Source organism: Epinephelus moara, chromosome 3 (assembly GCF_006386435.1).
Source record: "Epinephelus moara isolate mb chromosome 3, YSFRI_EMoa_1.0, whole genome shotgun sequence".
In the NCBI taxonomy this organism is placed as follows: domain Eukaryota; kingdom Metazoa; phylum Chordata; class Actinopteri; order Perciformes; family Serranidae; genus Epinephelus; species Epinephelus moara.
The window spans coordinates 21,549,828-21,575,993 of record NC_065508.1 but is presented as its reverse complement, the minus strand read 5'-3'; the positions used below and the strand labels follow the sequence as shown (position 1 = coordinate 21,575,993).

Here is a 26,166-nt window from a genome sequence, read left to right as displayed (position 1 = left end):
GCAAAATGGCGATCTCTCTAAAGCAAGGCCCTTGCTATATATATATATAAAAGCATAATTATAAGGCTACGAAAACCAAACAAATTTTATTTTATAGCGATCATACACTTGTATAAACATATTAATGGGTAGAATATTCAGATTCAGATTCAGATTGACAATAAACCATGCTAAATATTACACACTGGCCCTTTAATTAATTTTTTTTTACCTTTATATTAATTGATTATTTATTTTCCTATTTAATTTGCCAGTAATTACATTTTACATGTATGTATTTATTTTTGCATGTACTTTCCATTTATTTTAAATTGATTTATTCATTTTAAAAATTTATTTATTCATGTATTTAACCATTTATTTTTTTTCCCCTTTGCATTTTCCCCCTATTTATTTTAGTATTATTTTTTTTATACATTTCTTCATGCATTTCCTTCCCATTGTGCAAATATGGATTCTGTCATTCAAGGTGTGTCAAGAGATCAACTTTACACCAACTGGTTGATCGACATCAGAGTGCATAGATTGACTATCATACATATAAATATATAATACAAAGGTAAATAAATATACAACTGAATTAAAACAAAAAATATCAATTCATGTCACACTATAAATTAGTTACAACATTTATTTTTTTTTATGTTATTTCTGGTACATTTGATGGCATCAGGCACGCTCCAACAGGGAAAACAATGGAAGTAACTTCAGGAAGAGCAACTGAGGAGAGATCACTGTCGTTAAATGTGCAACAGATGAAGAAGATGAAGATGATGGTTTACCTTTCCTGCTCCGCTCTCACCGCTGACCACCAAGGATTGGTTCACCGGCTCCAGCTGGCCCTTAACATTCCTGTAGGCTTCTTCTGCCACTATAAAGATGTGTGGTTTGAACTCCTGTTGACAGTAGAAAATACAGATTTGTTAAGATGCTGGCAGGGAGAGACGTCAGTGCCTTCAGGAGGTTCCAGAGTTTAATGATGTTTGACTGAAGCTGACAAAAGGAGGATTTACGTTTGACCACAAAATACCTGCGGCTGAGGAGCACAGTGATACTCCTTCATCACATCCAGAGAGTAGAGGTCTGGGATTGGCTGGAAGGGGTTGAGAGCCACCAAGGTGCAGCCAGCATGGGTGTAAAACACCTTCACACTGTACCTGGCCTGCAGGCATTTCAGCACTACCGGAGGAAAATATTAGATATTATAATTAGGCATAGACGGTGTTTCATAGATGATAACCACCAGAGACACAGCAGCAAAGATATGTTTGCCTATAATAAGATTATGTGACTACATAAAACAACACGATTCATTTACCAGAAGAGCTTTCAAAGAAAATATGCCACATTAATTTCATGCTGTTACCCTGCCTTCTACTGTTATGGAATGCCATTTAAGTCAATATTTAATAAAAATAAAAATCTATTTATTTATTCATTGGCCTGTACAATAAGTTACATGTTTATGTTTACATTTACCTGTGTATTTATTGCCTTATTTATTTTTTCAGGACTTACTTCATAGCCATTTTATTTATTTCAGAGGCATATTTATTTATTTATTTAATACTGACACTGCCTTGCTAAGCTAAAATCTTCACAGATTATTACAAACACTGATCTTTTCTCACATAATGCTGGTGACATTTCATTTTTATGTCAAGAAAAACATAGGGGAATAAAAATGACTGATGATTAAAACAAAAAAAGTCCATAAGAAACTTTAATATATTGAGCTTCATATTAACATGCAGCCCTGACGTATTATAAATGTATAAGGAATACAAGAATTATTTTTTTTATGTTGGAGGTTTCTGTCTGCCAGCTAAGTAATTCATGCTCTCAGTTCAGTCACTTGAGTGAAACTTGTTCCGTCTCGTGCAGCATGTTGGTAGCAAAGCGGTCATTCATGCATTAATAGATGTTTTTTTATCATCCCTGCAGATTTTATCTTTAAGTGGTTAAACAGAACACAGCAAATACTGCAAACCAAGGTGACATAAGCTGGAAAACACTGTGCCACACTGGCTGTGAAGCTGAAACAGCAAGCACTAAAAGTATGGAGGATGGAAGCTGCAAAAATTCCTAAATAAATGACTTAATAAATAAATTGATATTACTTTAAAGGTACAAAATAAATAAATATATAATGAAATATATAAAATAATAACCGTATATGTATAGTCAATCTATGCGCTCTGATGTTGATCAACCCATACGTTAAAAGTTGCCCCTATATTTTTTTTTAATTACAGCCCCCTCATTTGCATTATGAAGAAGAAATGCATAAAGAAATGTATAAAAAAGTAATACACAAATAAATCAGTTCGGGGGAAATAAATACTTTTTTTTTTTTAAAAATGCAAAAAATACATTTAAAAATAATTAAAAAAAATAAATATTTTGAAGAAAAAATTTAATAGACAGGTAAATAAATAAGGGAAATAATAAAAATGTAAATAAATTAAAAAGCACATTTAAATAGAAATATCAATTCCTGTCACATGAATGCCTACATTTCTTATTTAAATTTTTACACATGTAGTGGCATATTTATTTAGCTATCGAGTCATTTATTTAATTCTGAGTCTGGCAGCTTTTGACCTCCATACAGAAGCAGCGAGTGAAGTGATAAATAATCTTTATCAAGTGATCCAGAGACTCCACGGGCCCCAGTGACATTCAAGCCCCATTTGTCACCTGTTGATGGTGTCACTGGGTTGACTTTGGTGAGGTCGTCACAGGTGTGGAGTTGGTCTTCATCGATGAGGAAGGCCTGAATTTCTCCCTCCAGTGAATCATTTAGGGACGGGTGAGGAGTGTGGACTTTCTGGACAAATCCTTTCACCTGTGTGAACAAGACAAAACGCGATCATGTGTTTAAAATATGAACTGAGACCGTTTAAATTATGGCAGAAACCCCACCCTGCTGGCTATGGAGGATGAAACTGGCAAATTAAAAAATAAATACACAGGTAAATGATTCAATGAATGAATTAATAGGCTGTTACATATTCCGAAAATATTAAAAAATAAATGTTGGCAATAATTAATTTATAAAATGTGACATAAATGGATATTTGTTTTAATCAGCTTCTTTATTTATTTTTGCATTTAGTATTTATTTATTTTGAATTTTATTTATTCATTGTTTTAATGTATTTATTTATATAGTATGTGCTCTTTGCATTTTTCCCCTATATTTTCCCCCAAACCTTGATATTTCAGTATTTTTTTTAAATTTATTTCTTAATGTATTTCTTCTTCCTCTTGCAAATTAGGGGTGTGTGTCATGGGATCAACACCTTCATGCACTGATTAACTATATGTACATATAGTTAATGCAAAGGTAATTTAAAAAAAAAAGTAAGTAAAACAGAAATATCAATTTATGTTGCATTTTATCAATTAAGTAATGCCTACATTTATTTTTACAGAAAAGGTGGTTACATTTATTGGCATATTAATTTATTCATATAGTCATTTATTTTTGATTTAGGCAGCTTCCATCCTCTGTAACTGTCTTTATTTTCAACTTTAAATCCTACCTAGACCCAGTGAAATACTGCACAAAATCAAAAGCTAGAAACTAGAGGTTTATGTAATTAATTTTATTTTTAATTTACTGAATTTAGGTTATTTGTTTTTAATTTCTTCTTCTTAATATTATTATTATTATCATTATTATTATTAATGTATAATGTTCTGTGCACTACTTTAAGCTTACACTGCCTTGTTGCTGTTGTTGGTAAATCTGTTGTAAGTTCTGTCGTGCAAATAAAGCTTGGAGGAAAAAAACTAAAAGATCACATGGCCTGCCGCCTGCCTGACAACTGTCACCGGTCTGAGCTACTAAATTTGTGCAGACACATTTAATCCAATAGCAGGTAGCCTACATCCTATCATTCTGTAGGGTCACGTTGATCCATGTAAACAGTCTTAATGTCATTAATGCTACACGAATAAACATCAGAGGACACAATGACATATCAAACACATGCAGCACATTAAACACCAGTCATGTGTTATAGCAGTATGTTATACTACTAAACAGTACATAAATATTGCGTGTACTGTACATGAGTAGATGATGAGTAACACATTGACAAAGTGATTTCTGTAATTCTGTGACACCTGTTTGAGTGACCCTCATCCTGTCTTGCTGTTCTCACACCAAACTCAAGTCCAAAATCTGTCAAATTGGCTCCAATATAAAGCATCATCTAAATATTTTAAGGCTACTGATGTACACAAAATGTCACAGCAGCTACTGTAAGGCACGCATATGCTGCAATTTATTGTCTGTTTATTATATTCTGCTTCCTTTTGATGCTTCCTTATTATACTGCTCTTTGCTTTTGAACAGTTTATTTACTGTACGTACTTAAATATATTGCTGAGAACTTTATTTTTTTCTACTGATGCTTCCTGTTTGCACTATCTATCCCTTTGCTGCTGTAATGCTGCTTTTTTTTCTGCAGGAACATTAAAGGACGATCTTATCTAATCTTATGAATTTTTTTTTTGCTTAGAGCACATTTAAAAGTGTCACACAACAACTGTACATCAGTCATGTTCCTCATTGTGTATGTGTGTATATGTAACTGTTACCTGGAGCTGCAACAATAAGTCAATAAATTCATTATTTGATTAACAGAAAATAAATCAGCAACTGTTTAAATCATTTTTTTAAAAGCAAAAATACCCAAAATATTATATTTTTAGGTTCTCAAATGTGAAAATTCTCTTCTTACATTATAATAAATTTAATATTTTGGTGTTTGGAAATGTTGTGTGGACAAAACAAGACATTGATGAAGTCACTGTTGGGTTTAGCTGCCTTTTCTCACTGTTTTCGAACATTTTGTAGACCAAATGATTAACTGAATCAAAAAATCAGTAACGAATAATCATTAACTGCAACTTTTCTCAAGGAAGGTAGAAATATATTACCGTATTTATTATTAATTCAATGTTCAATTTCATTTAAATGTTAAACTAAAACAAATAAGCCACTAAATTTGGCCTCATTTCCTTCATTCAGTCAAGGAAAATGTAAAATATTTTTTTCTTGCATGCATTGTAGAGACTATTAAAGGTTAGACTAAGGTTTTGTTATTGGGTTGAACATTTACATAACATTTATATTTTACATTTAAATGCAAAGCCTCTGACTATGAACCAACCAATGAAGACAGAGTTACACATTGACAAAGGTGCTCCAGGGCAAGTTAAACTTCATTTACATTTTGTAAAATAAAGAAAGGAAAACCTACAAAGCCCGTACATGTGCTATTTTTTTGTTTTTTTATCTATTACCTCAAGTTGTTATCCTGTGCGCATGAGATAAGTGACTTATAGTAATCAGTTTATTATCCTGTGCGTACACGTTATGATCTAATTATCTCATTATCTAATACCTTGTGGGAACATGATGATAACTCACATGCACAAAACAAACAACATAAATAACATGTCGCGTCTGGGCACCACAAGGACTCCATAGAACCTGTTAACGGCAGCAGAGACCCTGTGGCCGGGTGTCCTGACTTACCGTCCCCCCTCCGTGTCTGTGTCCTGCTCGGCTGTCCGCAGAAGTCATTGATTTCACCGTTACCTCCGTGTTAAAGTCAGAATAGAAACACCGCCTGAGTTTTAACTGAGAAGAGTCGTAGTTATTCTTCACCGCAGACTTGAAGCTGAGTATTTTCCATTACTGTCAGAAATTCCTCCAGGACGACTTCCCCCTCCTCCGTCTGCTGTCCCAGCTCCTAAACCACACTCTTGTTCCCGCCCTCTTCCTGCGCTTCTTCTCTGGGTGTTAACGGCAGCTTGTACACGTAATGTCGCGCTACTGCCACCTGCTGGAGGTAGTGAACCCCTACAGTCATTACCCAGAAAGTCTGTATGAGGAGCAAACTTTAGAGCCTACTATCTTTAGGACATGCTTTTTTAATGACACAATTATTTTATATTTTTACACACACACACACACACACACACACACACACACACACACACACACACACACCACCACACAAGTATAAATGCTCACCACGGCGTATTCTGNTTTTATATTTTTACACACACACACACACACACACACACACACACACACACACACACACACACACACACACACACACACATATGTATATAGATGGCCCCAAAGGATGAGCTGCCAAGAAACCTGAGGGCAGAGAGGTGGAAGAGCAAACAACACGGAGGGACAAGCCCCTACATGGTACATACCACCGTCAGATAGAGGAAGTGGCTGGTATCAAGAAACCTACTGGTGGCTGGAGAATGCTGGACTGACAGAGAGCACAGAGGCAAGACCAGGCCCTAAGCACAAGGGCCATTACATACATAGAGGCCAGGGTCTACCACAGCAGATCAGACCCGAGACTAGTGTTGTCACGAAATCTTTGTTTCGGTACCAATACCAATATGAATTTCGATACTCTTCGGTACTTTCCCTAAGGAAAAGTCCTTTTGGATACAAACCTTTAGAACAATAAATAGTAGGGGTGTAACAGTACCAAAAGAATCATGGTTCGGTAAGTACCTCGGTACGGACGTCACGGTTTGGTTGCTCAAATGTTACACTAAGTTGGTGTTGTCTCGTGTTGTCTCCCTTTGCGAGGCAGACTTTCTCTTGGGCCAGCTGCGAATGTTGATACAGGTGTTGTCATACACACCACTTGCGCAATCTGTGCTCCAATAGGAACAAGAAAGGCGTTTGTGTGCATAAATGAGTAAAATAAATTAACTAAATTAATGAATTGAATCAATTTCAAAGTACCGGTATTTTCCAAATGCAGTATAGTACCGTTTGGAATACTCTAATACCGCAGTACTATTTTAGTACCGGTATACCGTGCAACACTACCCGAGACAGTCCAGCACATAGTGGCAGGGTGTAGGATGCAGGTAGGATCAGCGTACATGGGGAGGCACAACCGAGTCGCTGCGATAGTGTATAAGAACATCTGTACCCAGTATGGACACTAAGTACCCAAATCCTGATGGGACACACCAGCAAAGGTGGTTGAGAACAACAGGGCTAAGATCCTGTGGGACTTCAGCTTCCAGACTGACAAACGGCTGCTGGCTAACCAACCGGACATAGTGGTGGTTGACAAACACCAGAAGAAGGCAGTGGTGGTAGATGTGGCAATACCAGCCGGCAGCAACATAAGAAAGAAGGAATGCGAAAAGGTGAAGTATCAAGGGTTGAAAGTACAGCTGGAACAGCGTGGAAGGTCAAAGTTGACGTGGTCCCTGTGGTAGTAGGAGCACTCGCACTGACCCCCAAACTGGGAGAGTGGCTCAGGCAGTTTCTAGGAGCAACATCTAAAGCCTCAGTCCAGAAGTGTGAAGTCCTAGGAACAGCTAAGATACTGCGCAGGACCCTCAAACTCCCAGGTCTCTGGTAGATGGGTTTCTGGTTCAAACCAAGGGTGGTGGAGCCCTTCTGTGAAGAGTTTGTGTGTTCTCCCCATGCCAGTGTGGATTTTCTCCAGGTACTCCAGCTTCCTCCCACAGTCCAAAGACATGCAGGTTAATTGGTGACTCTAAATTGGCCGAAGGTGTGAAAGTGAGCGTGAATGGTTGTCTCTATGCATCAGCCCTGTGATAGTCTGGTGACCTGTCCAGGGTGTACCCTGCCTCTCGCCCAATGTCAGCTGGGATAGGCTCCAGCACCCTTGCGACCCCAACCCCTCTGATCCTTTTGATCTGAGGACCCTTACGGACTAAAGGAATACAAATAACTTACAGGGTAACTGAGGAACAGACACATGTTCTTACTTTATAACAGGTTCAGAGGAAGGGACTCATCACTTTATTTCCCCATTCCTCTTGTTTACCATGCCGATAAATCTGAATGAAGAGTCCTTTGGTGCTCATGGTTTCAGTAAAATGGACTGAATGATTGAATGATTAAATTGTGGAGAATGTAACCAAGCTAACAAAATGTAGCATCTCCATATTGACAAAAGTTCAAACATTTACATTTGTAGGCGTAATCTAAACAGCTAATTAATGTTAGCTCAAGTGGGTAGCAAAGAACCTGGTTTTATACATCCAACAAACTTCTATAAAAATCAGACCAGGCGTCTATTTAAGACAGGTTTTATTTGTCAAAATGTGTAGCCACACCAGGCCTGTAAAAGGGACTGTGTTTAATTGTGTCAGTATACTGGGTGCGGTAATCCATCAGTGCCGCCGGAGCTCTCTCTCTGATGAAGCCTAATTTTAATACAAGTAATATCCATCTTTGCTGAGCAATAGTCCAGGCTATTAACTGAAGTTTTAAAGTATATATGTTTACTTTATGCACCAATAATCCAGAGCAAATTCCTTGTATGTGAAAACCTCCTAAAACCAGATTCTACTTAATTCTTCCTCCTGAAATGACTCATACTACAAACATACAATTACTTGAGATTCATATCTTTAAGACATGCAGTATACAGGTACACAAAATAATAAGCTCACATTACAGTCTACATGTATTTGCTGCATATTTTTAAATGTTGTTTTCTCTTCCATGAAAGCTCAAATGCTGACCTGACCCAGTCCTAAATTCCAAGTAAGCTGATGTCAGTTCAACAGGCCAATCCCTTATAGGAAGAATGCATTATTTAATAGCGATGCTTTCTTTTAAAACATAGATACATGCAAATGATTTAAGAACATTGTTTGATTTCAAAGTATTTTTTTACTTATTTGGACACACCCTTCAAGACATGCACTCATTTGCATAAACGCATTATGTACAACAGTATCATCAGCATGACAGAATATATCTTCTTTTTTTGCTGTCTTGACTTTAAAGGTTCGTCACTGCAGCCCTTCAAAAACCTTAAAAATACCCAAATGAACCTTGTCCTTTAATGAATCAAATTTTACCAAAATTTCACTGTAATTCCACAAAGATGTAAAACATGTATCACAAGGCAATTCATGAACATGTACGACAGCAAGACGCACACTGACAACGAGCTGCCGCAGGTCAGCGTGTCCACCACTGAGTTGGTCAGTCCGGTCATGACATTTGCAAGCAAGAAAAACAACAACTGATTCCTGCTGACGGCCTGGATGAGACAGTGTCTCTCGATTTCACCCGTCTTCTTCTCAGAGTCTGATGGTTTTTTATACAAATTCCACGATGAGGGTATGAGTTGACAGCCGGATGATCTTTTGGAAAACAGTAGAATCATATCAGCTACACCAAGGCAGCACATAAAGAACAGGGACTGAGCAACACTCCAGAGGCAGAAAGGTAAGTTAGCTAAGCGGCGAGACACCGGCTCCACGAGTGTCTGACAAGCGTACAGAGATGTGTACAGAACAAAACTTCCCAACAAGAGGTTAAAAAGTGTTTTGAACCACTGTCTAACATTTGATCTTGGTTTCATCACATAGAGCCCAACCTGAACTCCTGCCATGTAGACGGCTATGTAGCCCACTACAGAGAATATGCCTTCCTTGTTGGCGTGCAGAAAGTCCTTGTCTCTGTCGTTGTTGTGGATAATGAACCCCTTCAGCCCCGTTGTCTCCAGAGTAAGCTGATACAATCCACTGATCAGGAGGGCAACGAGCCATGACTGACTGGCTCGTAAAACGGATAAAATCACAGAAGCTACGACTCTTACGATGGCTAGCGTGAAGAAAAAATTCCAGTGGACGCCGTATTCCGACACATGCTCGTGGTAGCCGGACATTTTGACGCTCACTAGTCTTGCCATGCCAACTACAACCAGGGGCCAGACGGACAGCAGCTGCTTTCTGATATGGTTCATCTTGGATCCTGAGATGTTCTTCCCCCGTGCTTCTGGACAGACGAGGGCATTTGCAAAGACATACGCTCCAACGCCAATGTCCATAATCCCCGTCCCATAGGTTTCAGTTTTAGCATATCGCCTCGGAAAGACAATAAAGTCTACGGCGAGAATGCTGATGGCTGTTTTCACATTTACAAACACTCGAAAGATGGTCACAAAGGGAATCTGATCAAACTGAATGTGACTCTGAAGGAAGGCGCTGATGGTGTTCTGGGGTTGACTGCTGACACGGTAGATGTAGCAAAGCACACAAGCCGACACAACAGCCAGGCCCAAGATGACCTGGTGAAGAATGTCGCTCAGAACGGTGCATGACAGCACGAGGGGAAGGATGAGCACACAGAAGTCTAGAAGCAGATGAGAAATCAGTGGAAGTGGCAGTGGAAGAGTCCTTTTGGCCTGATAATAGAGGGTCAAAATCAGTCCTCTGTTGATGAGACACACTGGGGTGAGAAAAGATCCCAGCGCCACCTCTTGCAGACTGGTCCCATTGAGATTACTGACAAACGCTTCCTTCAGGTCCCTCTGAGACATGATCTGCAAACATTAAAATTTATTAGCTTTACTACATGAGAAAAACATGACTATTTAGAGACAAATATAAACGTATTTAACAGACACAGAAGACTGAACAATATTTAGAACATTATTGCAGCACACACGGTGAATATACAGGCCTCTTGGCACTCTTTTGACCAGTGTCCCCTGATTGCATCAATTATTGATGATGCGCAATTTCAGCTAAAGCAATCTTTGTTCAGCCCAGTTGCCAGAATAAATGTTGGCAGTGAACTTTCATGCAAACCATAGATACCCTACATTTGTTATGTAGCAGATATGTCGACACTTTATGTTTCTTTACGTTTCAACAACACTGTGTTTAACATGTTAAACACATAACATGTAGTTATAGAAACAAAAAAAAAACATTTTGTCTGACTAGGATAAGTCAGGCACAATTCTGGCTAAAAATGCAGCTATTTCTCAGTACAATACAACCTCTTTTTGTGGCACCATCTTAGCAGGAAGTGCAGTGATGTCTCGATTAGACATAACCGCTTTTCGTGACACTTTCTTGGCAGGGAAGGTGGTAATGTCTTGGTTGAAAACAACCGCTTTTCGTGGCACTATCCAAGCAAGAAATGCAGCAATGTCTCGGTATGAAGCAACCAATTTTCATGGCACTATCAGCGACAGGTTTCTAAAACACAACCATGTTTGCTGTCTAAATACCTGCTGGAAATGCAGTGATTTCTCCGTAAAAAATACAACTGCTTTTAGCTGCACTATTCTGGCAGAAAACACAGCTTTGTCAGGTATAAACAACCTCTTTTTGTGGCACAATCCTGGCTGGAAACACAGGAATGTCTCAGTAAAAAACAGACGCTGGCTAAAAAGCAGGTGGAAATGCAGTGATGTCTGCTTTTCGTGCTCTATCTGGCCAAAAATGCTTTGTCTTGGTAAAAAGCAGCCACTTTTTGTGGCACTATCCCTGTTGGAAACACAGCAATGGGTTGCTAAAACCCACCCATGTTTGCTGGCTACAAAGCCGCTGGAAATGCAGTGATGTCTACATAAGAACATCTGCTTTTCGTGACATTATCCTGGTAGAAAACACAGTAATGTCTCAGTAATAAACAACTGCTTTTTATGGGACTATTCCTGGTAGAAAAACAGTGATGAGTCCCTCAAAAACACCCATGATTGCTGGCTAAAAAGCTGCTGGAAATGCTGGTCTCAAGCTTGGCACGCCACCTGCCATCCCCTCCACCTCCTAATGAGAGTCAGTTTACATACTGTGTCACTTTAGAGACGTCGATATGATGGTGTGAAACACACAGATTAATTCATGGTTTGCAGAAACGTACAATGCACCCATTTTGTCCTGGTGAAGTTCACTTTACAGTTTGGGCTGCACCACATGAGAATGATATGGAATAAACGTTGCTGAATATTGCCTTAACAATATTACTTGAGATAAATAAAAAGATAGCAATGTGTTTTCAGTTCTGCCTTCCTGCTGCTTTCAGTGCAGTGCTGAAACACAACAAATTGCTTGTTCAAATAAAAAATCAAAGGAAATTATTATTTCCAATAGTTTTTATTGAATGAATTGAACATTGAACTGAACACAAAAGGCACAAATATGAAACAGAATGTTACATTTTAAAGTGCGGGTTTCTACTGATACTACTAACCTAGCTAAAAAAAAGAATCCCTCAGTGCAGTGTCGCAGTCGTTGGCGCTGTTTTTATGGCGCAAGTTCACATATTTCAAATGCGCGTTAAAATGCTCCCCAAGATGAACCGTCACTTCCTCAGTGATTCACCAGCACCAACCACCACTCATGAAGTCATCGTTAAGTTCTGTACTGCGACGTTTAATACGTGACCGATGTGGCTGCTGTGTGTCCAGTTGTTTGTACTTACCAAGGATTTGTCTGTGTCGGAAATGCAGAGTCATTAGATACCTGTCTCACAGCATACCTAACCTGTGTACGGTTGTTTCAGTCTCGAGCCCTGTGGGTTCATCAAACAGAGCTCTGCTGCCTGCTTCCGGATTCAACCCCATGACGCATTCAGGATCACTCGGATTTCTGAAAATTTATAATCTAACCGCTTTTAGCGTGTGAAAAATATTCTCAAAAATAAAAAAAATAGTATTAGACCAACGTTAGTTTACGTATATTGTGAATATGACCGTTACACCACCGACTGGAAGTTTTCCCCAAACGTTGTTTCATTTGCAAGTGTAATTTGCTCAAGTGTGAAAGCGTATTTAAGCAAGTGTGACAAAAACGACAACTAAATAAATAAATACAAATAAAAATAAAAATAATAAATTAATAAAGTTAAATAAATAAACAAAATTAATCATGTAAGTGGTGAAATAATGACATAATATCTAACAATAATGGAAAAACATCCTCAAAAATAATATTTTATCTCAGAATAATGACATAGTATCTTGGAATAATCAATTATTTATCAAAAAATAATCTCAAAACAACGAGAAACTATCAAACATAATGAGTTAATATCTCAAAATAAGGAGAAACATCCCTATCTCAAAATGATTCATCGCAAACACCTCCTAAAAAATGACATACCTGTCTAAAAAAAAGTTTTTGACTCAAAATAATGAGTTAGTATCTGAAATTAATGACAAACTTTATAAAAAATATGACTTAATATTGTGTCTCATTATTTTGAGATATTAAATCAGTATTTTTGAGTTTCTTATTGTTTTGAGACACTAACACATTATTTTGAGAAAAATATTATCCTAAAATTATTACAAACAATACTAACTTATTTTCAAATTTCTCATTATAATAAAATACTAACTTGTTTTGAAACTCTAAGTCACTAATTTGAGACACTACGTCTTTATTTCAATAAAGTTTTTAATTATGACAGGATCTATTTTTTTTTCACCCCACTGGCAGGAATGGACTTCAATACATGCGTCTAAGACTATATATGCGCTCCAATCCCCACACTACCATACTATATAGTGTGCCAGAAAAAGATTTAGTATGTCCCAATACATAGTTTGTCAGATGCAGTATGCCAAAAATGCCAGGATGTTCTGCTACATCCAAGCCAGCATGCTTTTCTGGCTACTCTTTGTGTCTGGAGAATTCAATGAGTGGTGTTTGTTTTATCTCCAAAGAGGTCAAAGTTCAGTGTGTAATGTTATGAGGAAGTAGAAGGGCAGCTGCAGTACATACTTAAAGTAAAAAGACAAAGTATGCAATTTGGAGCACACCCTGTGTCAAACTTCAACAGATATATTCCTTGAACAACCATCCAAACTCAAGACTAGGCTGACATCTAAAGGTAAAGGCCATAGTGGCTCACAGAAGAACTCCCAAAATGCACATGACCTTGAACGGTTACAAAAAAACAACACATTTATTATGCATATTAATAAATATTCTTTATTTAGTAAATTTTGCACATTGCGCTCTTAACGTCACACCCAAATCCTTATTACAAATGGATGTTTATTCTCTGTAAAATCTTTATATTTAGAATTTCTGTACACATTTAATGGTACAACCTTTACCACTACACTGAAGTGTCACCAAAGAGAAACAAAATAGAAACAAACAAAAACAGAAAATAAGACTCCTACAATGTAACCCTAATGTCACAGCTTGCAAAGCTTGATTACTGAATCCACTGTGCTCTTACCCGACGACCCTACAGGAGACCAACAACAGACAGCTAGGCTTGGTCGAAGAGAACAATTACAGGTGAGAGTGCCCCGGAAATGAGATGTAAAAGTGTTTGTGTGTACAAGTGAGAGAAAGAGGCAGATGATCAACAGAAATAAGAATCACATTTACTTTAAAGTAGATTTGACCGATCAAGACACCAAATGTACTTCAGAACTGTATCTTTTCTAAAAGATGTTGCAGCAGTGGTCACAAGTGTTGTGTTGTGTTTTCCCCAGGGGAAATTAAATTAGTGCAGTTAGTTGACACTGGTGGTGGTGAACCACTTCCCACAGGCGGGCTTACTCCGCTCAGTGGAGCGGCAGTAGTTGGTGAACTTCTCTTTCAGGAGCTGTCGGTACTGGTGACGGTTGTTGTAGAAGGACTGGTTTCTTTCCAAAAACGCCTGGATTTCATCTTGTGTCAGACAATTCTCCTCATCTGAGGTCACTTCTGAATCATCCTGTAATGAGAACACAACCAGAGCTCTTTAACTCTTTTTAGGGAAACGTGGAAAGCAGTGTAGTTCAGTGGCTTGGCTTACTAGCGAAGCTGAAGTGGAGAGCTATCATTATTGTTATTGGTTAAAGGGACACTGTGGTATTTTTTAACCTGGAACCTATTCTCTTAATGGGAGCAACAGTCTTTTAAACTGGTCCAGTATTGACGAGACGGCTGCAGCCAACAGTCATGAAATTGGCTGCAATGTAACCACTCTGGGCATGTTTGCACGGTCAAACCGACAGGCTCAGATTTTTATTATGAGGCGGGGTCTCTACAGAGAAACAAAACATTTTCTTTACCCCTGCTTGAGCCAGTCTGTTTGTTAAGCCCTGTTCTCACTGGACAAATAACCTACTAACACTTGCTAACTTCTGGCTTTAAGTATTTAGCGGGAAAGGCTACAATCGGCATGAATTCCCCGGACAACTGACTGTGCCGTAGTCACTTGTATTTATCACCTTAAGCTGCGATTGGCTCTGATCAGCATTTATAGAAATATGACACCAGCACGATACAGTGACACACTGAGGTCATTTGATGTGTGTGGAGATGTTGACTATGTTCTATCACATGGTGGTGGCCAGTGCACTTTTCTACGCTGCAGTGTGCTGGGGAGGCAGCTTGATGGACAAAAACGTCAAGTGATTGGACAAGCTGGTTAAAAAAGCTGGCTCAGTGCTCAGCAGGAGATTGGACCCACTAAGACCTGTGGTGGAGAGTGGCACACTGAACAAAGCCATAATGGACAATAGCAGACACCTTCTCCACAGCCTCCTGGAGCGACAGAGGAGCAGCTGCAGCCGTCGGCTCACCTCACTGCGAAAATATGTGGTCATTGTTCTTTCACTGTCCTCCAAACTGCTTTCTAATGTTTACTAAAAAACCTACATATGTGTACTTATTGTGGTGTTACTGTGTGTAACCAAGTCTCACTCAAGGAGAAGTCTCAAACTGAACTCACTGACTTTTCCACATTGTTGAAATCGAATAAATATTTGGTCATGACATTGAAACAAACTCTTCCTGGCGCTCCTCTCTCCAACTCCTGTACGATGTCTCTACCGTTGTTTTCCTGCAACACGTCACCTCTTACGAGATTTCAGAACAAGACTTCTCCTTGAGCGAGACTTGACAATGACATTAAGATCAGATCAAGCTAAAGCTAAAGCTAAAGCAAGCTTTGTTCTCCTCTGTGGCATCCTTCACATAACGTCAGACACTTCTAATAATAATCTGAGCCCGTCAGTGGCAAAAACAAACACTTTACATCAATGTAAACTGATGATGCAAACATGCCCCGAGTGGTTACATTTGCAACCTGTTTCACTGCAGCACTCTCGCTCAGTGCTGGACCAGTTTCAAAAATTGTTGAGACACTAGTCGCTTAGACACAAAAACATGGTAAAATACAGTCCAGGCTGAAAAATACTGAAGTTTCCCTTTATTCTAAAATATATTTCTTACTGACCAGAAGTTCCATGAGACTTGCATTTGCCTCTGGAGACCTCGCATCAAGGCCCAGGTTGTTTTGATGTGCTGTCCACGGTAACCGCAGTGCAATGCTGGCAAATGTGTCGCCACATAAGGAGGAAAAGATTTCTTTGGTTCGGCAAGTGTGCGATGACGGTGGACTGCTGCCCGTTGTGTTCCCATCTGACATACAACCGTCACCTTTCTGTCCCTGTGGAAACGTGCAGACTTTAGTTGATACACAGCGTTAAATATACTGCAAAGAGCTATGTGAAGTCTACAGTCTGTTCTCTCACCTGATCGTTGCATAAACCTTTGCCCTTCCTTTTCTTCTTTTTACTCTTGCATTGAGTGTTTTCCACAGAGTGTGGCCAGCAGTCCAAGCAGCTGTCTATTCCATCCTCCTCTTTGTCTTCAGCACAGTGATGGGCGTTTGAGTCATCTCCTGCAGGGGGTCGACAAAGACACACAGTGAGACACTGTAATGTTTGAAATGTTTCCTGTTGTAAGGACTGAGAGCTGCTCGCACCATACCTGCATCGTCATGGTTGCATATTCCCTCAGAGCAGAAAATATCAGAACCTTCCCGTGATCCTGTCTCACTGCCCTCCATACTTGAGGAGTAGCCGCAGTCACTACCATTGCTGTGGGGCGACAAATCTGCAGATACACATGAATAAAACATCTATAAACACATGTTCAATGGCTCGTCGTGATGACTGTGTTAGAGCTTCCACTTTTTATTTAAACCTTTGTTCAAACTTCGGATGGAAACAAATACACAAACTGTTCCAGATCTTTTCAAATATACAGACTATTAGCGCCAACAGAATGTCTGAAGTAGTTCGTCTTGTGGTCCAGCAGAGGACTTTCTTAAAATTCACTATCAGCTTGATCTACTGCATGATGAGTCTGACTAAACTGTCAGAAACAGACTCCATGAGGGTGGCATGAGGGCCCGACGTCCTCCAGTGGGACCTGTGCTCACAGCCCAGCACCATGCGGTTCAATTGGCATTCGCCAGAGAACACCAGAATTGGCAGGTCCACCTTTGGCGCCCCGTTCTCTTCAGATAAGAGCAGGTTCACACTGAGCACATGTGACGGGCGTGAAAGAGTCTGGAGACGCAGTGGTGAACGTGATGCTGCCTGTAACATCATCCAGCATGACCGGTTTGGTGGTGGGTCAGTGTGGGTCTGGGGAGGCATTTCCTTGGAGGGTCACACAGACCTCCACGTCAGAGCCAACAGTACCCTGACTGCTGTTAGGTACCGGGATGAAATCCTCAGAACGATTGTCAGACATTACGCTGGTGTGGCTGGCCCTGGGTTCCTACTTGTGCAGCGGGCCCTGGTTTACTCCTGGTGCAGGACAATGTCCAGCCTCATGTGGCCAGAGTATGAAGGCAGTTCCTGGATGATGAAGGCATTGATACCACTGACTGGCCCTTTCGTTCCCCTGACCTAAATCCAACGGAGCCCCTATATGACGTTGTGTATCGGTGCCACCGGTACCATCAAGCACCACCACAGACTGTCCAGGAGCTCAATGATGCCCTGATCCAGGTCTGGGAGGAGATCCCCCAGAACACCATCTGCCAACTCATCAGGAGCAGGCCCAGATGTTGTTGGGAGGTCAAACAGGCACACGGGGGCCATACACACTACTGAATCAGTTGGAGTGTTTCATTAGAGGGTTTTCAAAATCATGACAGAGCTGGATATAAAATTCCAAGTAGCACCATAAAATTAAGATACACAGTCACACAGTTGTATGACACCACACAAGAAAATATATAGACTATACTATACTGGGGGCAGGTCTTTCACTATGTGGGTTGTTTTTGGATTAATTCAAAAGGAATTACATGTTGGTTTGAATTAGTTTGAACTTGACTGTTTGAAAAAGTGACAGCCTGTGTGCATTTTTACCCGGCTTGGCGTTGTCTGGGCAGCTACAGGAAGTGCCTCCATTGGCAGTGACGCTCTGATCCAGTCCAGCCTCCTCCTCCTCATCGTGGCTACCACACACCTTGCAAGATTCAAGAGAACCCTGTGACACAGCAAACGGGACAGGCTTAAATAAATACAGGTGAACAGACAGCGTAGCTAAATGTGAAGACATACAGCTTAAATAAAGTGTGACAGGATTACCTCGTCCAGATTCTTCTCCTTGTCGTCTCCCTCCTGTTCACATGCGTCAAAGCCACACTTGTTTTTGCGACGGTTTTTTCGCTTTTGCCTCTTTTTCTCCTGCTTCAGCTCTTTGGCTCTCTCCTCCTCGGACAGCTCCTCGACGAACTGCTCGAGCCGACTGATCCCCTGCATCTTCTCCACTGCCATCTGAGGGTCATGTTCATCAGTACATCATCACACAGCCGCAATGCATTTAACATCCGATATATCAGTTTGAAATATTATCGTACACACACACACTGTCTCAGGAGTTGTGTACCTCAAAACTTTTGCGTAGTGCATCGACTCCCAAATGGAACAATATCTGCCAGGTCTGCTCCTCTGCTCGGAGTTTCTGCCAGATCCTGTGCAGCCGCTCGTAGAGGTGAATACCCAGACAGGTCAGGACTTCTTCTTGTGCAATGTCAATAGTCTTGGCATGTCGCTCTCTGCGTCTAAAAAACAAAGACAAAATCAACTGAATGCAGAAACACATGGAAAGCAACATGGCCGACTCAAATGAAAGTGAACTCTGTAGCATTCACTGTTTACACCTTTACTTACTCATACCCTCCTGCAAACTCAGGCTCTGCCCGGCCGAGAAGGTGAGCGATGAAGTCAGTCTCACAGCACACATGGATGTGGCGTTCATGGGGGCAACAGCATAGTCCCTCATACAAAGCGGCGCAGTACCCTTTCTCTTTACTGCAGTCCAGCTCCCCCACCAGGATGTTGTACGCTCTCAGCACTTTATTCTTGCAGTCAGTGCAAAACCTGTGCACAAGAAAGTACCACGCAGTTAGCCCAGTACTCTTTAAACCTCTAACATATCACATCATAAAGGCTACGACAGTCACACGTTACCTGTGTTTACGCAAGTATGTCTCCAATGTCTCCAAGAGACAAGCACTGTCAATGAGCACCACCTCGTCCCTGCACTCCTGAGACATCAGCTCCCACACATCCATCCAGCTTCCCCTGTAAGCAAGAATACAACTGTTAGAGCTTTGCCATCACAATGCACAGTTAACAATAACCTACAGTATTTACACAACCAGCAGATATGGAGCGACGTTAGCGTTCATTAGGAGTCGTGTTTCTGACCACCTGGCAAATATGAGTCTGATATACACTCTTTTAAACTCTGGTTTTGGTCTCCACTAGCTCTTGAGGGAAATATCTGGCTCATGCTGTCCAATGAAGCTCAGCACAAGTTCTATCAGGAAGACAATCTTTATGCTTCATCCATTCACAGTTCTCTCTATACCATTGCTTCCTCTAATCAGCTGACTATGGGTGTTCACTCTTCTGGTTATCCAATCAAGCTTTGCCACGATCTCTCTCAGCCAATTAGGGCGCCACTGTAAAACTTCAAATCTGCTCTCTCCTCTACTGCTGTCAGCCCTCATTTTAGGCAGAATTGTCGCGCCCTCCTCTACCCCGTTCACCTCCAGAGTCCAGGACAAGCTCAACAAAGGCTCACTCCTCCACTCATCCAGATCATCAGCACTTCTTCAGCTTCTCCACATATTGTTTTCATCTCATCTTCACCACCTCTACCACCACCAGCGTCTGGACCCTGGGGGGTTCCCTATGCGACTATGGATTCATCACCCCCCTTAAATCACACCATCTCTGTGGGGTCTGATTTTCATTCCTACGTGCACCTTAATAAATATTCTTTTTACTATAAAAACAAGTATCTCCTGATTAAAATAGGGATGTTTCTAACCAGTCGACTAGTCTAAAAGTATATATAAAAAAAAAAAATTTAAAAAAAAAAAAACACACTCAGAAAACAGTCAAAATTGAGCACAATTTAATCCAGAAGGTTAAACACCGTCTCCAAAGCACCAAAACCAGCCTGAAAATGAAATCTGAAACGACTGCATTAGAGTCAATGGAGCACAGCTGTGTTATTGTAGGACCCTGGTCTGAGCCAGCCCGATGCTACGTTATGATTGGCCAGTTTGCGCGCAGGGGTGGGACTTAGCAAAGGGTCAATTCTGTCATTTGTAAGTGATTTTGTTAATAACCCATATGATGCAAGGAGCAGATGGCCCCCAGGTATTTTCACGTTCACTTATCGTTTGTACACCCCTGGTATATATCATCAACTATGCAGGGGAAAAAAATGACATAAAGCATCAAATGGTGCACAGTGATGACTGACCTACAGCAGAGACCTTGTGGAGATGGGAGAAAGAGCTGTAACTCAGTCTTTCCTGGCTTGTTTCTACATGACAGGGACGCCACAAATTGTCCAAAGGGAAAGAAAGCGTTGCATATGTGGTCTTCTAATTCTCTTTGTGTCCCCTTCACTAGTACGGTTGGACAGAGGACAACTTAAAAACACTGGTCCTGTCTGCTGGGAAGAGTTATTATTCCACTCTTCAAACGCATCCTCTTAACACTAACATCCTGAATGTTGTTTAGAGAACGACACTACGACAGTCTGATGAGGAAAACAGGTAAAATGGTCACATTACTCACCCCAAAGGTTTAGGTTTGTGTGTGTCTAAGGAGTGTAACTGGCAGCGTTTGTTCTTTTTACTTTTGGGAATGGCGTCAATCATGTCATTCAACTTAGACCTGTTGGGGAAAAAAAAAAAACACAAAAAACTTTTCAGAATATCCCAGCACTGTCAACAGTTAATAAAATGTAACGACACAAGCTGGCTATTTGTTACACCTGACACTAAATAAGAAAGCATCAGTATCCTTACATAGTAGAGGTGGGTGTAATTCATCGATGTGGCGATGCATCGAAATGCGGCACGTGACGATCTGGCATCGATTAATTAACGTCGATGCTTTGCCGCAAGACCGGAACAAAAAACACGTAACCGGAACCTTAACGCGCGCGCCGCCCGGACTGTTTAGTAAGTGAGACCACTACAAACAGAGCACGTTAGCTTCTTTGCAAAATGGCAACAGCTTCAGCAGCCTCCAAAGAGCGGCCGATTCTCTCGCCACCGGGGTTGACTGCAACCGTGTGGCAGTACTTTGGATTTTATGAGAGAGAAAACAAGACGACTGACAAGACCTACGCGATTTGCAAGATTTGCAAAGCAAAAATAAAGTACCTCAGCAACACCACAAACATGAGGCAGCACCTTGTACGCTTTCATCCCGAAACGGAGAAGGTTCCTCCGGTCGTGCCCACCACACAGAGGACCATCCTGGAGACTGTCTCCAAACTTCCCAAGAACTCGGAGAAGGCGAAGAGCATTACAAAAGCAATAGCTACTTTCATTGCGACGGATTTACGCCCGTATTCAGTAGTAAACAACAGGGGGTTTCGGTTAGTGGTGCGCACCATGGAGCCGCGCTACAAACTCCCTCACCGAAAACACTTCGCAGAGAAAGAAATCCCCCACCTCTACGACGAAACCAAAGCAAACGTCCTGTCGGAGCACATTGACCAGCTGGTATTCTTGCACAAGAATGTGTGTGTCCCAGATTCTGGCACTGACGATGAAGAGTCTGATGAAGATGAGTAGCACAATGTGGACATTTGCCTCTCTCACACAACAGGAGGATGTAGGGGGTCAAGAGGGAGGGGAGGGAATATGGGAGGACAGTTAACTTTAAGATGAGTGTGAGTGCCACTCTGCTCTACTGTGTTTGTGTTGTGTTTACCTCACTGTACTGAAGCTCCAGACTGAATAAGTTCAGTTGAATTATGCACTTTTGTTCAGAAGAATGCAATTTGTTACCTCGGAATATGGCAGCTTTTTTGTTAAATTATCCTATCTATATTCCAGACTGAATAAGTTGAATTATTTAATTTTGAGGAATGCACTTTTGTTCTGTATGGCAGCTTTTTTTGTAAAGTTATCCTATTCATATTCCAGACTGAATAACTTTCCATTTTCTATTAAATAAATTTGATGGAAGTACATATCTTGTTTACTTGAATTAATGACCTCATTAAATCCAGGGCTTGACTGTTTTCAGTGTTTTCCGCCAATAGAGGGGACTCTCGTGCAAGTGGAGCTTTCCCTGGTCAAACTTAAGTAGGTCAAAGTGCAAATGTTTACATAACAGTTATAAAATAAAATATTTTGTGTCTTTGAAAAATACAAGTCAAATGTTCAAAAAACCTTGTTATTTACTTATTGAGTGTAGTTTTAGAGGAACTAAGTTAATTGATAGGCTATTTATTTAAAAATGTAGCCACAGATGAAGACAAAATCAATCTTGTATGGAAGAAAGCATTAAAAAGTGCAATAATCGAAGAATCGTGGCACCAATAAGCGAATCGAATCGACAAGCGCCATAATCGAAGAATCGAAGCGCCCATAATCGAATCGAATCGTGAGGTACCCTTGTTGGAACACCCCTATTACATAGTATTCCAACAAACCCAGAAAGCATTTCTTTTGAAATCACAGATTCATAATCAATGATAATAATCAATTTGGCATTGAAAATAAAAGAAACACACTTCTGTGTATCTCTCTGTCTTACCCGTGAACGTAGAAGAGGGTGTAGAGCTTCTTTACGTCTGTTAAACAGGCTTTGGTGACGGACAGCATGCCCGTGGGTTTCACTGTGAGCGGCTCCAGGGCTGGGTTCCCCGACTCCACTAAATGCGAGAAGAGGCGCTCCACACTTCGCCTGCAGCCCACGCATGGAACCAGCTGAGCTAATGCACCGTACACCTCTCTGGATGTCACCATCAGGGCGATATTTAAGTCCTGTTGCTTCAACTTGGAGTGATACTAAAGGTCAAGGAATCGTACATCTGTTAGCACTTTGTTGACAAGTGACATGAAGACAAATGACAGACTAAAATTTACACTACACACCTCAGAGAATTGTTTCCAGTGGGACGTGTTTATCTCTTGGCTGTCAACGTCCATGACACTGTCAGAAAATTCCATCACCATCTGACAACAGTAGATAAAACACAACAGTTAATGCATGTAAAGAAACATTCACAAAGCATGACCATGTCTCAGAGATTATTTTAAAAAGGGACAGTTCCTTTGACCCGTATTGCTATTTATCAGTCTAGATTGTTTAGATGTGAGGTGCCGGATGTTGGAGATATCGGCCGCAGACATAAGTTGATGACCTTGCTAATGATTTTAATGACAAATTAAGAACAGGCACTTATTCTGCAAATCACCATGGAAAATGGCTGCAATTCATCAGTGTAAAAGAAACTGTCGCAAAGCTGAGAGGTGATGGAGGAAAACCAAACTACAGGTTCACTTTGGCTGTTTTAAATATCAAGTTTCAATTTACAGTAATGCAGTCAGGAAATAAAGACAAACCCATTCCTCAAAGATTATTTCAGATAACCAAAATAATCCCAAGGTGCTTTTTTCCACAGCTGACAGTCTTCTCAATCCATCACCAGCTCTTAATCTTCATAACAATTCATCAACTCTTAAATGCAGCAAATTTGCTTCATTTTTTAAAGAAAAAATAGGCACTTAGCTTGTGGAGCTCATTTGAAAAACTCAACAGCAATGTCTCTTTTCATAAATCACGACCCGTTAATGCAAGATAATCCACAGACTTCGTTGTGAGCAATTTCATTTAGGAACTATCTTCTTTCTACAGTTTCTACAGAACTACACCCATCAACCGTATCACTGCGCAGTAGGAAGCGTGCATCTACTGCTAGCTCACCTAGCACCACTGCTCTAGCTATTGTTACAGCTCAGCCGAGGAGGACGCCATTACTGTTTACTTCCCGTGCTGTCACGAGCATGAGCATCTCGTCCATGAGTAGATGCATGCTTCCTTCTGCCCTGTGATTCAGGGCGCGTTCTGTACTTTTTCTTTTTGCTTTTAATAGGTAAGGCAGCTGCCCTAAAGAAGTACGTACTGTTACATGTAGTACGCACACATTCAGGACGTACTGCTTTCTCATAACATTACGCCCTAAAGACCATCTTGCTTTCATATCCGTTACTTTAGAGATAAAACAAACGCCACCTACCGAGTTTGCCAGAGATGCAGAGATCTGCTGTTGTTACTTTGCAATATATGTAGTTTAATTTTAAAGTTATAACTGCACAGATTGTAGATTCTAACATTTTATATTTGCGACAGTGAAATTACAGCTGCATTTTTTTAGCCATTGTTATTTTTATAGTTATGTATTAATGCTGTTTGTAATATTTATAATTATTTTGTTCACTTCAACAGTCAATATTCCTGTTATTACTATTCGACTGGTTATCCGTTTTTTGAATGCGCTGTCATCTGTCATAGGAACCTCTGACACCTTTCAATAAGCTGTCATCTGTTTGTGGCTCAGTCGATGTGATGTATCATCCGCTGCGCAGAGGATTGTGGGTCAGAATAGCCAGAAAAATCATCCTGGCTTTCATACTGCAAAATCGGACCAGATGTAGTAGAACATCCTGGTATTTTTGGCATACTATTTGGCGGGTGTAGTTCGGTTGGCAGGCAATACTTCCTACATGAAACTGCTCACAACAATGCCTGTTGATTATCTTGAGTAACCAAATCATGATTCCTGGAAAGAAACAGCTGTTCAATTTTACAAATGTATTAATGAGTGCTTTGAGCACCACAAGCTGAGTGCCATCTAGTTCTATAATACTGACGAGAAGGCAGACATCTCTACAGCTGATATCTTCAACACTCAGCAACACTTCAACACTGAACAATATAGACTCATAAACAGCACTGCAGTTAAGAGGAAAAATACATACTTTTGATTCTGGGGTGAACTGTCCCTTTAACATTTGGCTTGGCAATAACAAAGCCTTTACTTGAGGACATGAAATCAGTCAGAGACCTGATGTAGAGTGCAAACACCTGACCCAAAGAGGCTTATGACTGAGTCAGCCACAACGCTGTCCTTATGGCCATGTACAGTACATATGGGAAAGCCTACTAACCGTGAGAGTATCATCAATATACAGGGGGATCTGCCTGGCGAGGAATGGGTAGTCCTCTTCCCCTTCCCTGCAAACTGCCACCAATCGAGCCATGACTCCTTCCAGTTTGGCGTTTCGTGGTGCAGCTCGCCTGCAGATGACACACAGGAGAGCAACTCAGACATGCTACACCAAGCTAATGCTAATCTCCAGCAGGTCATTGCGGGCTAACTGCAACATCTCCCTGTCACTGTGAACTATTACACAGATTTAACAGGCAGTAAAACACAATAATAAAAGCCAACCACGCACTGACGTTGACAACATGTGATTACTAACACGGTTGAAGTAACTTAACGTTACACACACATTTGTCTTGACCCAGATTTAACAAGCTAACGCTAAGTTAGCAAAACAACCCTGGAGCCGAGAGCTCGGAGGGAGAAACTGGTATGATGTTTTAGTTTGTCAAACTTATCTGTAGCTGTAAAATTCTATAAGTTATGTCGACAGGTTGATTCAAGCTAATATCTAACATATGTTGGGCACGATAAAGCAGCAACCGGCGGCTAGCCTGTTAGCCTGCTAGCTAATTTCCTTTGCCAGTAGAAATTGAGGAAGCCAGTCAGCGCGTGCTTTGGACAATATCCTCAAGCGGTTAATACATATTAAAGTTAATAACACCTCCACCAATAATAAATATACTGCAGTGTTGATACAGTTTGTCTACGCCCTGTCGATGCCAGCAAACTTAGCTAACTAACAAACTGGCTACTTAGCAACTGTCACTTTCATCAGTGTTTCTGATTGACGTTTTAAATATTGACCATAATCTGTCACCTTTACGAAATAAAGGGACACTTGACTAAACGTTTTGACTTAACGTGTTGTAATTACTCACCCGCTTCGGTAAGTTCCCCTTAAAATATAATAAACAAGCGCGACACTGCGTGAGTGAGGCTGCTACGGTGGCGGAATCTTCATTACTGATTTGACCTTTGCCCCTGAACGTAGCAGCTGACGTCGTAATGCGTTAATGCGTGTGGCCTCCAGGGGGCGCACCGTTCATATGCACA

The 26,166-nt window shown here is 40.6% G+C and overlaps 3 protein-coding genes across 3 annotated transcripts in view; all 3 read right to left on the bottom strand.

The window, feature by feature from the left end:
* Positions 1-5,790, bottom strand: part of LOC126387594 (unconventional myosin-XIX) — a 21,891-nt gene extending 16,101 nt beyond the window's left edge. The window contains exons 1-4 of the mRNA XM_050040126.1: positions 5,555-5,790; positions 2,701-2,848; positions 1,031-1,179; positions 783-896 (exon numbers count right to left, since the gene is read on the bottom strand). Of these exons, the coding sequence (XP_049896083.1) occupies positions 783-896; positions 1,031-1,179; positions 2,701-2,848; positions 5,555-5,602 (459 nt within the window). The 5' untranslated portion in view covers positions 5,603-5,790. The remainder of the gene's footprint in view (positions 1-782; positions 897-1,030; positions 1,180-2,700; positions 2,849-5,554) is intronic.
* Positions 5,791-8,120: 2,330 nt separating this feature from the next.
* pigw (phosphatidylinositol glycan anchor biosynthesis, class W) lies at positions 8,121-12,415 on the bottom strand. Its single transcript, XM_050040264.1, has 2 exons — positions 12,281-12,415; positions 8,121-10,388 (listed from the first exon to the last, which is right to left on the bottom strand). Exon 2 carries the CDS (start codon positions 10,383-10,385, stop codon positions 8,913-8,915), a length of 1,473 nt encoding a protein of 490 aa, XP_049896221.1. The 5' UTR covers positions 10,386-10,388; positions 12,281-12,415; the 3' UTR covers positions 8,121-8,912.
* Positions 12,416-13,772: 1,357 nt separating this feature from the next.
* Positions 13,773-26,095, bottom strand: ggnbp2 (gametogenetin binding protein 2). The gene is made up of 14 exons (XM_050040723.1): positions 25,992-26,095; positions 25,112-25,241; positions 23,036-23,116; positions 22,695-22,948; positions 20,715-20,813; positions 19,086-19,199; positions 18,786-18,995; positions 18,502-18,676; positions 18,201-18,389; positions 17,979-18,099; positions 16,582-16,707; positions 16,344-16,492; positions 16,046-16,258; positions 13,773-14,536 (listed from the first exon to the last, which is right to left on the bottom strand). Exons 2-14 carry the CDS (start codon positions 25,202-25,204, stop codon positions 14,333-14,335), a joined length of 2,028 nt encoding a protein of 675 aa, XP_049896680.1. The 5' UTR covers positions 25,205-25,241; positions 25,992-26,095; the 3' UTR covers positions 13,773-14,332.
* Between the last annotated feature and the right edge of the window lie 71 nt (positions 26,096-26,166).

Excerpts from the sequence above, each read along its gene's own strand:
- ggnbp2 (XM_050040723.1), bottom strand. The coding sequence starts at position 25,204 with ATGGCTCGATTGGTGGCAGTTTGCAGGGAAGGGGAAGAGGACTACCCA. Across the intron at positions 18,677-18,785 it reads GAGTTTGCAGGAGGGTATGA|ACGCAGAGAGCGACATGCCA; the intron begins GTAAGTAAAGGT and ends TTTGTTTTTTAG. Across the intron at positions 16,708-17,978 it reads CCCAGACAACGCCAAGCCGG|ATTTGTCGCCCCACAGCAAT; the intron begins GTAAAAATGCAC and ends GTGTATCTGCAG.
- pigw (XM_050040264.1), bottom strand. The coding sequence starts at position 10,385 with ATGTCTCAGAGGGACCTGAAGGAAGCGTTTGTCAGTAATCTCAATGGG.